Source organism: Lactuca serriola, chromosome 9 (assembly GCF_051521515.1).
Source record: "Lactuca serriola cultivar US96UC23 chromosome 9, Lser_US96UC23_V15, whole genome shotgun sequence".
In the NCBI taxonomy this organism is placed as follows: Eukaryota; Viridiplantae; Streptophyta; class Magnoliopsida; order Asterales; family Asteraceae; genus Lactuca; species Lactuca serriola.
In genome coordinates this window covers 176089918-176102579 of record NC_136416.1, presented here as the reverse complement: position 1 = coordinate 176102579, position 12662 = coordinate 176089918, and the positions used below count along the sequence as shown (strand labels likewise).

At 37.9% G+C, this 12662-nt stretch overlaps 1 protein-coding gene across 1 annotated transcript; it reads left to right on the top strand.

Moving 5' to 3' along the window:
* Positions 1-3463: 3463 nt before the first annotated feature.
* On the top strand, positions 3464-8954 carry LOC145076321 (uncharacterized). Its single transcript, XM_079022243.1, has 4 exons — positions 3464-3522; positions 3579-4107; positions 4208-4483; positions 8943-8954. The coding sequence occupies exons 1-4, from the start codon at positions 3464-3466 to the stop codon at positions 8952-8954; spliced, it is 876 nt and encodes a 291-aa protein (XP_078878369.1).
* The last annotated feature ends 3708 nt before the right edge of the window (positions 8955-12662 follow it).

The following is a 12662-nucleotide window of genomic DNA, read 5'->3' as shown; positions in this document are numbered from 1 at the left end:
TAAGTGACCGACTAGGCGAGTCGGCGAGTGGACTCGGCGAGTCTGGTCTGGGTTGGGAAAGCCCTAATTCCGGGACTTGGTACCCTGTTTAAGCATCTTATTCTCTTCCCTAGGGTTCATTACAACCTCTCTCGTCCGGAACCCCAAAACCCTAGCCACCCAACTTCATTTTTGGAGCTTTTGGTGAAGATTGAGGTCCATTGGAGTGGATTTTGAAGGCTTGGAAGAAAGGAGCAAGGAAGGAAGTGTAGATCCAGCCTTCATATTGTTTTGGCAACTATTAGCAGGTAAAAATTCTAGACCTTGAGCTTTCAATTGATAGATCCCCTTTCTAGTTTGCTTTTGGTCACATTTGGATCATTTCCAAGGTTAATCCGAGTATTAAACCCTTAAGGATGGATTTGGACAACAGATCTGGACACTCTTGAGCTTTAGGAGATCAGAGTTGCTGGCTTTATCCAGTTAAGATCCCATTTCATGACCTAGGTTTTCTTTGAAGCTTGGATTAAGTGTTTTAGCCCCATAACACCTTGCATGCATGTAAAGTTGGCAACTTCACGTGCAATGCTAGCATAAGGAGTCCAGATCTATGAGTTGGAGGTGTTGGGATGGACTGTAATCAACAAAACAGAGATGTCACAAGATGGACTCGGCGAGTCAGTTCATGGACTCGATGAGTAGGGCCGCAAACCCAAGCCCTTCTATTTATGAGTCGGATCAGTAAGTGGGGTTAGAGAAGGGCTCATCCAGTCTGTGTCCATAATGGGCATGAAGATCATGGTACTCGACGAGTTCAAGGAGGAACTCGGCGAGTTCAAGGCAATCTCCTTAGCTTATGAAGATGGACTCGACGAGTTGTTCTACAACTCGGCGAGTCGATTGAAGATGGTCCCGAATTTTAGTTGAAGGAGAACCCGTCGAGTTGTTGCTAGACTCGACGAGTAGAGTCGAGGTTGTTTTGGGATTTGACGAGCATGGACTCGATGAGTTGGTAGAACAATTCGGCAAGTTGAGTCAAATGGAAGTTGACTTTGACCTTGAGAAGGACCTTGACCAGAGTTGACTTAGTTGGCTTCTTGAGGACAGTTAGGCTAACTGTTGTTTGGTATTAGTAGCTCGGGGATCTAGAGGAGCAGCAGTTCGGGGAGTTGTCGGATAGCAACCAGAGGGTTATCAGCAGAGTTCAGCAGTGCAGGTGAGTCTCCTCACTGTGTGCATGGGTCTACAGCCACAATGCCAGCCCATTATGTCCATGTTCATGTTTATGATTATGTATAGAAGGAAGGCTCGGGGGTTAGCCCTAGGCACTTATTGATATATGTTCCAGGTTACGACCTGATGTCGGGCGAGGCCCGAGGAATATTAGGATGCTAGAGGTCTTTGTGATTCTTGCATGTGTCGGTATGATAGGATCCGGACCGAGGGTCCGATATCGGGGTAAGCCGAAGTATGTTAGATAATAGTATGCTTCCAGGCCGGGGGTCTGATGCCGGGGTATTCCGAGGAAGATTCTTACGTAGTGCGTTAGATTATACCTCTTGTCTTCGTGATACTTGTGTGTGCCTGGTAAGGAGGTGAGTGTAGGCGAGGTCCCGTATCTCATCACCAGCTAAGTATGGATGGGGTTCCATATCTCAATATTAGCAGAGTAGGGGCGAGGCCCATGATAGGAAGGATGTGAGTGTGGGCGAGGGCCCATATCTCACTACTAGTATGAGTGTGGAAAGGGCTCCACTAGTTCAGTAGCAGATCAGGGGCGGGGTCCAAGTTAGGTGAGGCCTGAGAGCAGGGTATGGTTAGGGAATGTTTATGTATGTTATTTAATCGTATGTATGTGTATGGCGGGCGAGGCCCAGAGTAAAGAGGGGCCTAAGGGAAACATATCTGTATACCGGGCGGGGCTTGATGCCAGGCGGGGCCTGATGACGGATAGGGTCCGATGGTGGGCGAGGCCCAATGCAGCGGGGCGGCGGCCCAGTTTGTGATTATGTGCTCACATTTGTATATGGCATGTTTGGATCAGTAGATATGTATGGTATGCGGTAGGTTGGGGAACTCACTAAACTTCGTGCTTACGGTTTTTAGTTTTGGTTTCAGGTATTTCCGATAGCGGAATGAAGAGCTCGGGATGATCGCATGACACACACCAAGAAGTTTAGGCCTGGGATCTTTACTCTGATAAAATGAATAAGTGTTTTGGAAAATATACTCTGATTTGTCATATAGCCCCTTTTTGTATGTTTGAATGACTTAATGCTATGGAATAGTAATGTTTTTAAAAGAAATTTTTAGTCTTGATTTTTGGGATGTTACATTTGGGTTCCTAAATCTGCTTAATTTTTGCAGGTTATACGTGACGAGCAGTTCGACGATGAATGGTACATAGACAGTGGCTTCTCGTGTCACATGATATGGAGAAAGGAGGAGCTGAGGGAATTTTGGTCTCTTCAAGATGGTGGAAGTGTCAAGTATGGTAATAATTATTTAGGCACGATCAAAGGTTATGGTATGATCACCAATGGTGATTTCTTGATATGAAAAGTGGCGCACTTTGAAGGTTTACAACACAACCTTATCAGTGTTTCTCAACTGGTGGTTAGTACCGGGTTAAAAGTTTCGTTCGATGACGATGGCTCAGAGATTATTGTAAAGAAGATGAACAATATCTTGCTGAAATCGAAGCGAAAAGGAGAGATGTACCCTATGAATCTCAATCCAATACGAGGGAAACCAGCAGTTTGCTTGCTAGCGAAGGCTCATTCATAAGAAAGCTGGCTTTGGCACCGAAGACTCTCTCATCTCAATTTCAAAAACATTAACAAGCTAGTGCTTGGGGATCATGTTCGAGGTCTTCCGGTTCTGAAGTTCGATAAGGAACACTTGTGTGTTGCATGTGAAATAGGAAAACAAAGTCGACAGAGTCATCCTTCTCGAGTCAATACAAAAATTATTGAACCACTAGAATTACTTCACATTGATCTATGTGGTCCATCTTTAATCGAGAGCATTGGTGGTAACAGGTATATACTTGTAATAGTGGATGACATCTCTCGGTTTACCTGGGTGTTCTTTTTGAGGTAGAAATCAGAGGCCACTCCCAAGCTTAGACTCTTTATCAAGCAGGTAGAAGTTCAACTATGAAAGGTAGTTCAAAACATCAGAAGCGACAACGGGTTGGAGTTCAAGAACAAATACTTTGAAGACTTTCTTGCAGAGAAGGGGACAACTCAAAACTTCTCGGATCCATATACTCCACAACAGAATGGAATTTTTGAAAGGCAAAACCGATATTTGTGTGAAGCTGCCCGAACCATGCTTAGCTTCGCCTCTCTACCTCTATATTTTTGGGCTGATGCCATTGCTGTTGCTTGCTACACATAGAACAGATGTTATCTCAGCAAACATTTCTCCATCACTCCTTATGAGATCTTGAACAACCAAAAGCCTAATGTAAAAGATTTTCATGTGTTCGGTTCAAGATGCTTCATCTTCAATTCAAAAGAGCACAGAAACAAGTTTGATGTAAAAGCAGATGAGGGAATATTTCTGGGTTATTCGTGAAACTCCAAAGCATACAGGGTCTTGAAAAAGCGTTCAAAGAAAATTGAAGAGACTTATTATGTCACCTTCGATGATAATTACGTCAAGAAACTAAAGACAACCGAAGGTTCTGTGGAGGAAATATTTCCAAAATCTGCTCAAGCTTCGGTACCAATCTCAAACCTATTTGAGCAATACATGTTGTTGTTTGATGAACCAGAAAAGGCTATTCACTCTGAATCCAAAACTGCAGACAACAAGGTAGATATCTTGAAGAAGATAATCGATGATGCTGCAAAGAATATGGCAGATGAACAACCAACAACAACCGAACAGACTGACTTAAGCGAACCTCCAAAAGAAAGTTCTTATGTCCATGGGGAGGGGGCGTCTTCTCCAAATAACCAAGATTCACCATTCCAGGGGGAGAGTCCTTCTTCATCAATACCAACCGAAAGTCAAGTGCAGAAGGAGAATTCTGAGCCTGAAGCTGAGGAAGTATCATCATTCAAGGGGGAGAATGTAAATACATACAATGATGAAACTCAGTCAGAATTCGAAGAAGAAGTGACTGCTGAACTGGATCACTCGATCACAACTGAAAGCGAAACAAACTGCACTATTCTCTAAAGTGGAATTTTGCATGTTTAATTCGTTCATCTCCAAGGTTGAACCGAAGACGATCAACATTGCACTCGATCATTCTGATTGGGTACAGGCAATGAAGGACAAACTTAATGAGTTCGAGCAAAACAAAGTGTGGAGAGTGATTCCAACACCAAAGGATGCTTCTATGGTTGGACTAAAGTGGGTTTTCAGGAACAAGATGGATAAGGAAGGAAATGTGATTCACAAAAAGGCAAGATTGGTTGTAAAAGGTGACTGTCAAGAAGAAGGCATAGATTACGAAGAGTCCTTCGCTCTGGTAGCAAGGCTAGAATCAGTTCGTATTTTTCTCGCCTATGTTGCACACAAGAACTTTGAAGTACACCAAATGGATGTCAAGTGCGCCTTCTTAAATGGAGAACTGAAAGAGACGGTGTATGATGAGCAACCATCGGGTTTTGTGAACAAGAAGTATCCAAATCACTTCTACATTCTGGACAAGGCAGTCTATGGTCTCAAGCAAGCACCAAGGGCATGGTATGAAACGCTAACTAGATTTCTAAAAATGTCAAAGTTTAAACAAGGTTCGGTTGACCCAACCTTCTTTCGTAAGAGAGAAGGTGACCACCTTATGATCGTTCAAATTTACATTGATGATATCATCCTCGACCCCAAAAATCCTGGCTTAACAGCTGAATTTAGGAAGTTGATGGAAATTGTTGGGATGAAACCCTAATTGAGATTTGATGAACAAGATGCGGAAAATAAGAACAAACACAAATATGAAGATTATGTCGAATGATCACTCGATTTATTCAAACAAGAGGAATAAATTACACTTAAAGCATAGACTAAAGAATCTAACACTACATAAGAAACCTCACGTGGCGGCTACATTTTGCCTCACTCTTAACCCTAATTGTGAATAATACATGACTATTTATAGGGAAAAGACAAGTCTTGGGCTTTTAACCTAGAATTCATCAAAGGGGCCCATTGCCATCATCCATGGAGTGCTTTGAAACCCTATAATCTCCCCCTCAAAGTATGGAATGGATGACAATGCTTTAACTTCCAAAACAAGCATCTAGCAAATAAAAAGATCTGCAACGAGGAATATATGAAGCAATCCACGAATCTTGATTCTTCAATAGTCTTCAAACACGGGCTCTAGGATATATAAATCAAGCACTGAAGTAATGTCTTTAAACTTCATTTTCGAATGTAATCCCAAAGAATCTTCATGAAAACCAAACCCGCCATAAAAACCCATTTCAGAACAAAGAAACCAAATCACTTCTTGTCTTTGAAGAGCTCCCACTCCAAGTCACAATGATCTTTAAATAAGCTAATGATATAATCCATCAAAAAATATCATGTAACAACCCAAACTTTAAGATTCGTAACGCCACTTGATCGAGAAAATACAAGAAGTCGGAGATATAACAAGTCCTTAGCAGAGCTCGATAAAGAACTTCCGCTGTAAAGGATACTTCTCTGTAAAAGCTTTAGCAGAGCTCGATGAAGAACTTCTGCTGTAAAAGCTACCTTCATAATTCTACCACAAGCTTTATCAAAAATCTTCAAATTTGAAAAGTTACAAATCCAATTTCGAATGACCATACCAAATTCTCCCCCAATTTATAATAAAAAACATGATTATAAAGACTTCAAACGGTCATGAGAATGATCTTGAATGGATAAAAAATTTACTAAGCTCCCCTGCGACAAAATGATATACACAATGAAGTATAAGACCCGAAAAAGTCGTGAAAAATTTGACGTTATCACGAAAAATGTCTTTCCAAACTGCCAAGACTTGATAGAATCATTATTTTGCTGTTCTCAAAAAAATTGTGCGTTAAAAAAATTCAAAACTGTTCACCGGCCCTCAAATTTGTAAGGTTTTCTAAATATTGGGCAGAAACTGTCACTTGCTGAAAGACAGGGGCTGGAATGGTAATTCTGCATCAATTTCTTCCTTTAATTGTAACATTTTTTTGGAAATGGTCCATAATCACCAAGCTGTGTAAACATCGGGGACCAAAAGTGTCAAATCACTGAAGTTGCAGGGACCAAAAATATAACATGAGTCATCTTTCCCGATTTAACGTCTGTTACAACTCATTTTAGTATTTGAAGAACACGAATCCAACAACTCTCATTTTGACGGACGATTAAAAGAACCATAACTCCGTGTAGACTTTCGTTCCGAGCACAAGGTCCATCTGTGAGTTGGGAATACGGGAATATCAATCACCGAACGTTCGCAGGTAAGGACTTTTCAAACCAATTTTGAATTTTACATTGACCACCAAGAACGTTTGCTCAAATCATTCTGATAAGTTCCAATCCCGATTCCATTCACTCTGAACATCACACTTCCTATTGTAAATCCATTTTCATTTGTTCCAATTGTTTTAAGCACTAATCGCAAGACCCGTTTAGCGATTGCGAACTTGACTTCATATCAATTCCGAACACAGTGAATACCAAACTCAGAATCACGATAAACAACAGAGAATCCGACTATCATAGCAAATCGATTCATTCCAATACAACCTTCATATCGGATTACACTCATAGATGAGAGCACTGTTCACAAATCTATAATTCCAATTTTTGATTTTTCTGTTTGACTATTCAAATTGAGATTCAACACAATTCATCATATGACTCCAAAAATTGCATTCAACAAACATAAAATCGATTCTCCAAAGATCGATTTCACTCAAGGATCATCAGCAATTTCCAAGTTCGACATGAATCAAATTAATAATCATGAAATCAAATTGACGATAAGAGCAGGAACGAGAAAATTGATGAAAAACAAGATCTTGGATTAAGACAAACAAAAATCGATTCTTGAGAATTGATGTTCACACGTTGAAACCATTAACCTCAGACGATTAACAAAAAATCATCAATTGTAGATTTAGAATCGAATACTGAATGAATGAAATCAATTGCAAGTGACGCATACAGATCTTGAGATAAAATTGGATATGCGGATCATGAACAGTGGAATGGCCAAGATTTTGAGCGACAAAAAAAAAATTATAAGCATGGATCCAATTAGGTCAAAACAAATAACTAAAATCGATTGATTCTTGGATTAAGCGAGCAAACAGATCCAATATGAAAAAATATGATCAAAAGAACGAATCAGATTGAATAATACCAGATGAACAGTAGATGAGTGAACACAATTTTGATTCCATACCGCCAAAAAACCAATAATCTTCGATATATGTGCAGAAAATCACCAAATCAAGAACCGATACTTCAAAAATCAATAGATCTTCAAAGACCTGCTCTGATACCACTTGTTAGGATTAAAACCCTAATTGAGATTTGATGAACAAGATGCGGAAAATAAGAACAAACACAAATATGAAGATTATGTCGAATGATCACTCGATTTATTCAAACAAGAGGAATAAATTACACTTAAAGCATAGACTAAAGAATCTAACACTACATAAGAAACCTCACGTGGCGGCTACATTTTGCCTCACTCTTAACCCTAATTCTGAATAATACATGACTATTTATAGGGAAAAGACAAGTCTTGGGCTTTTAACCTAGAATTCATCAAAGGGGCACATTGCCATCATCCATGGAGTGCTTTGAAACCCTACAGAAACTAAATTTGAAATGAGCTCAATGGGTCCTATTAACTTTTTCCTTGGCTTGAATATTAGACAGGGACCCGAAGGAATTTTCATTAATCAAGAAGCTTACACGAAGACCTTGATTGCCAAGTTTGGAATGATGGGAGATTCGAAAGTAAAGGTTCCTATGGCGTTTGGCACAAAGTTAACACCTTTTCTAGACAAACCGGCTGCTAACATGACCCTTTATCGTCGGATGATAGGGTCCCTAATGTATCTAACAACAAGTCGACCAGACATAATGTTCTCTGTTTTCTATTGTGCTAGGTTTCAAGCTAATCCACGCGAACCTCACCTGCTATCTGTGAAGAATATCTTTCGATACCTGAAGGGAACCTCTTCGCTCGGTCTATGGTACCTAACCAAGTCAGGGTTCTTTGTCTATGCATTCTCAGATGCTGTTCTTAGAGGATGTGGACTAGACCGAAAGAGTACCACTAGAGGATGCCAATTTCTGGATGGCAAACTTGTTAGTTGGCAGTCAAAGAAACAAACTTGTGTCTCTCTCTCCACTGTTGAAGCAGAATATATAGTCGCAGCGTCGTGCACTTCTCAGGTCATTTGGATACAAAGTCAACTTCGAGACTATGGCCTGAATATGAAGAAAATCCCACTATATTGTGACTCAAAGAGTGCAATTAGGATTTGTCATAACCTAGTGCAACACTCAAAGATGAAACACATAGCACTGAGGTATCACTTTATCAAGGATCATGTGGATGATGGTAATGTAGAAATTCATTTCGTAAAAACCACTGATCAATTGGCTGACATCTTTAGTAAGGCCTTGCCTGAAACAAGTTTTAATAAAATCCTACAAGGCTTAGGAATGATGGAAGCTGAGTCTGTACCGAAATCACTTTCGCCTCAATAAATTTGGAAACGAAATGGAGCGAACGCTCGGTCCATTTCGGCTTCGGTTCTTTTGGGAACCGAAATGAACTGAATGCTCGGTCTATTTTGGGTTCGGTCTTACTGAGCTCGGTTCGCTTCTTATCTTCAAGTGATGGTTTCGGTTGTATAGTATGTACACACTTTTTCTCGTAAATTATTTTATGTTTTTTTCTTTTATTTTCATAAAATCCAAAAATATTTTTCTTTTTGTTTTTAATTCTTTTTCAGAAAATCTTATAAAATCGAAAAGTATCTTTCATTTTTGTTTTTATTTCTTTTCAGAAAATGCAAACCATAATTCAAAAATATTTTCATAATTTGTTTTCAAATTATTTTAGTCTTAATCTTATCCATGAATAAGGACCATTCTCAATGATGGAGTAGGTGCAAGTATAATTCCTTATCTTTGTATTAGCTAAGTGTCCCTGGAAGAATGTTGTTGTATGTTGACCCAAGCCTCCAAAGATTTCGAGTGAAGCCTTAATGACTTGATAAATACCCATCTTGTTTTCCCAATTAGGCTGTCAAATTCACTTTAATCATGAGCTACCTTACTCTTCTCTAAATTGAGTTAAGAGTTTTTTTGCTTGGTCCAATTTTATAGCAGAGGTACATTCATTCCTTAACCAGCTCAATCTGATTCTCCATCAATTATTCGTTTCATAATTGTAACCCTTGAGACTCTCAGCGCAACCACTGAGGTTTATGGTTACACAACTTTTGTGTTAATGATCTTAGTTTCGTGTCACTACGTGCTAAGTGAAACCCAAAATTCAATACCTATAATGCATTGACGATGAACAATTAATTGTTCTAGCTTTCACCTTTGAATTAATGAAACCACTTTTGTGGAAGTACCTTGAAATATCCTGTTATTTTTGAGAGATCCTTATGAAAATGTCTTTCACCACGACTTTTCTTCCCATAGGATCCAGTTTTTTTTGTTGAGATTTCTAATTAACTTTTGTCAGCAATTCACTGAATATGTTACAAACCTACTTGTTTAACATGCTACATTGGTCTCACAAGTACTTCGTTCTATCTTTCGGTCTTATGTCAAGTACTGAAACATGAATTGAAGCGAAAGCCACCCTTAAATAGCCTTATAAATAAAAGATGCTTTTTAATGCTTCTTAACAAGTATTTGATCGTAATTCAACGGGAATCCACACAAGCACTTTGAAGTCTTTCTTGACTATGAAGGAAGATATTCGTGCCCAGGATCCACTACTTTATGTCTTATATGACATCACAAAATCCCACAAATAGTTTGATTTGTTTCTTTATCTTTGACACTATCTTGCACGAAAATCTTGGTTTTCCAAAAGTCTAGTTCGGTTATTCACAAGCTATTCATATATATAGCTTCGGTTCCTAACGATGTAATGCAGTTATTTACAAACGAAGGGATGGGCCAACATAATGCCTTGGTTAATTATGGCGATATCAATTCCATTAAAGGTACAAGGGGTGAGTCAGCAGGAAGTCCAATCGAGGGTAAATTTGCAAAAAGATGATAAGTATGGAAAGGAGCGTGAATTTGAACCGTTACCCAGTCATGCGTTATCTCCTACTTTATTGGGGCTGCTTATTGTCAAATCACGCCTTTTTAGGCGTTGTTTCCCATAAAGGTGGAATCATTGCTCCGGATTTTTCTCTCTCCACAGAATCGTATATAAGAGATTTGATTACCGTGATCTTATTCTTCATCACTCTTCAACTCTCTCAAGCAAAGAAGGCGATTTGGCATTTACTGTTCATATTCATCTTCCTCAAGCTCCAACAATGGCAGATTCTTCTTCAGCACAAGAAACCTCTGCCCGCTCCACTCTTCTCTCAATCAAGCCCAATCAAATCAAAACTTGTTGATCGATCTCACACCGTTCCTCTACGATACTTACATGTATCAAGTGGTGGAATGTCTCAAATATTCTCTACTGGTCAACACTCTATCAACGGGGGATTTTAAATACAACTAGAAAAAAAAGTCAAATCCACTTATTGAATACTATTAATGGTAAACTTAATTAAAAAAATTTTAAATATGTAATGATGGCTTTATTGAATGAGAGATTAAGGGTTACGAATTTCAAAACTATTTTAATGAATTTGTTTAAAGTAAATTACGGAAATGGTCCATGTGCTTTGGTTTTATTTTCAATTTTGTTTCCTAATTTAAAAATTAATAGGTTGTATCCCTGCAATTTATGAATATTACACTTTTATTCCTTGTTTCAAATAAAAACACTAACTTATTCTTCCTTTTTCTTTTTTATTTTTTTTTAACAATTTATAATTATTATTATATAACAATTTTATTTGTTCTTTATTTTAATAGAGTTTATATATATATATATCAAAATTACAAAAATGGTCATTATGGTTTGTCAAAAGTCACAAAGCCAGTCCTTGTTAAATTTTTATTACGAATATGGTATCTGTGGTTTCCAAAACTTGCATGAATGACCCTTTTTGCTAACGTCGTATTATATATAATTTTGTTTTTATTAATAATTTTCATTTGTTACCCTAAAAAAACTATTTTTACGTGTTTATTTTTATATATTTGTTGGTATAATTCATGGTGGTTAACCTTTTCTTTTGTTATTTTTTTTAAATTACATGGTTTTTTTATAAACTTTTCGGTTTAAATTCGAGTTTGTTTACGTTTCGAACAATAAAAAATAACGATCACAAACAATTAAACGAACAATAAAAAATATATTATGATATTTTTTCACAACTATAATAAATAAAATTATCATTTTCATTTACTATCGTTTCGTCAAACAATGTCGTATTTTAATTTTATTATTTATCAGGGACATTAACTACATGAATATTACAATTATTACGTGGTGCATTCGGTGGAATATATTCATTAAGTCGAGCATTATACAATATTTCCCATCCAACGGCACGTTCTGATATGCGGTGACACCAAAGTGACAAAACTGTAGGCATTAGATGTAATTCTTGTAAATCAACTTTTACATAGTGGTCATTATAAATGAAGGCGAGAACAATAGATCTATGATGTGAAATATCTTGCAGACCATGCCAAAGTGGAAAATAGGTCAACGGACCTAGTTTGTCTAAAAAATAGACAATTACATCATACTTATTAGCGATAAGAAATCCAGTATCCGACATAATTAACCAATATTCACTTTGTGCAGAACCAAATCCAGTGAAACTCAACGAGTGTTGTACGTTGTTTATGTCATCCTGAAAAATCATTGAATATCATCCCTAATTTTCTAATAACTCGTTGTATAAGTCTGAGTGGATATGTCGCCAATAATTTTGACTATACCCGAGGGAGACAGCTATTGCCCGAAATCCACAATTTCCATCTCCCTCCACATCTTCAGTGTTTGTAACGTATGGATGAAATTCATTTGGAATTTCACTCATAAGTGAATTTGAATAAAATGTTGAAGGTTTTTGAAACGAAAATGTATTGTGCCTCTCTGGTTCCTAGTTTAAATCAAACTGATTAGACCCATTATAATCTGACATAGACGTCGCAAAACTATGTCTACGAGGATGTTGAGTCGTTGGATCTTGAGTAGGCGGAAGTGTAGGTCTTGTTTGTGTACTCAACCGCAGACGTCCACTTGGTACTTGGTTTTTGTGAGAAGTAGGTTCCCGAAGCGATGTTGTTGATAGTGAAAAAATATCTTTTAACTTCCGCACCCAATTAAATTTACTAGATCTTGATTGTTTTTTAAACTGTGTGTTAGACGTTTGACATTCAACATCAGCATCATCATCTTCTAATCGGATGCATGGATCTAAATTAATTTTTTTCCAAAAGTTATGAATGGAATAAAGTGGTATTGGATTTTCATTTTTTAAATATACCGCTTGTTCGTGCGCGCATGGTAGCCCGTGACTAGTACGCAGTTGACATCCACAAATTTCAAGGAATTTGATTTGTTCAAA